The sequence below is a fragment of the Trypanosoma theileri genome (genome assembly GCF_002087225.1).
Source record: "Trypanosoma theileri isolate Edinburgh chromosome Unknown TM35_Tth_51_V1, whole genome shotgun sequence".
Classification (NCBI taxonomy): Eukaryota; Euglenozoa; class Kinetoplastea; order Trypanosomatida; family Trypanosomatidae; genus Trypanosoma; species Trypanosoma theileri.
Genome location: NW_021639893.1, coordinates 82,267 through 82,618, shown reverse-complemented (window position 1 = coordinate 82,618; position 352 = coordinate 82,267). Strand labels below are relative to the sequence as shown.

At 48.0% G+C, this 352-nt stretch overlaps 1 protein-coding gene across 1 annotated transcript; it reads right to left on the bottom strand.

The window, feature by feature from the left end:
* Positions 1 to 351, bottom strand: TM35_000511360 (uncharacterized protein; the record flags this gene model as incomplete). The annotated part of the gene is made up of 1 exon (XM_029030631.1): positions 1 to 351. A coding segment is annotated over one exon (351 nt), but the record flags the coding sequence as incomplete, so codon positions are not given.
* Between the last annotated feature and the right edge of the window lies 1 nt (position 352).

The window sequence follows — 352 nt, the reverse complement described above, 5'->3', positions numbered from 1 at the left end:
GCCAGTGGGTTGAGAGTCCTGTGTAACTGTAGGGGTTTGTTCATCTTCTGCCAAAGTACGGTCCTGTTGTGTCTCGGGAACATTTGTAGTTTGTTGAGAGGCCTGTGCGTTTGGAATACTTTGCTGGTTACCGTTATTATCAGACTGCTGTTGCTGTTGTTCCACATGGCCAGTACCTCGTGATTCTTCTCCAGGAGTCCCAGGAGGTTGAGATGAAGGAGAAGCAGCGGGCTTAATTCCTGTAGGCCTCTCTGCTGACGATGGAGTTAAGGTTCCTTGTGAAGGTGTTTGAGTACCCTTAGAACCAGGTGGATTCACTCTGCTTTTCTCATCTTCTTTATCGTTTCCCAAC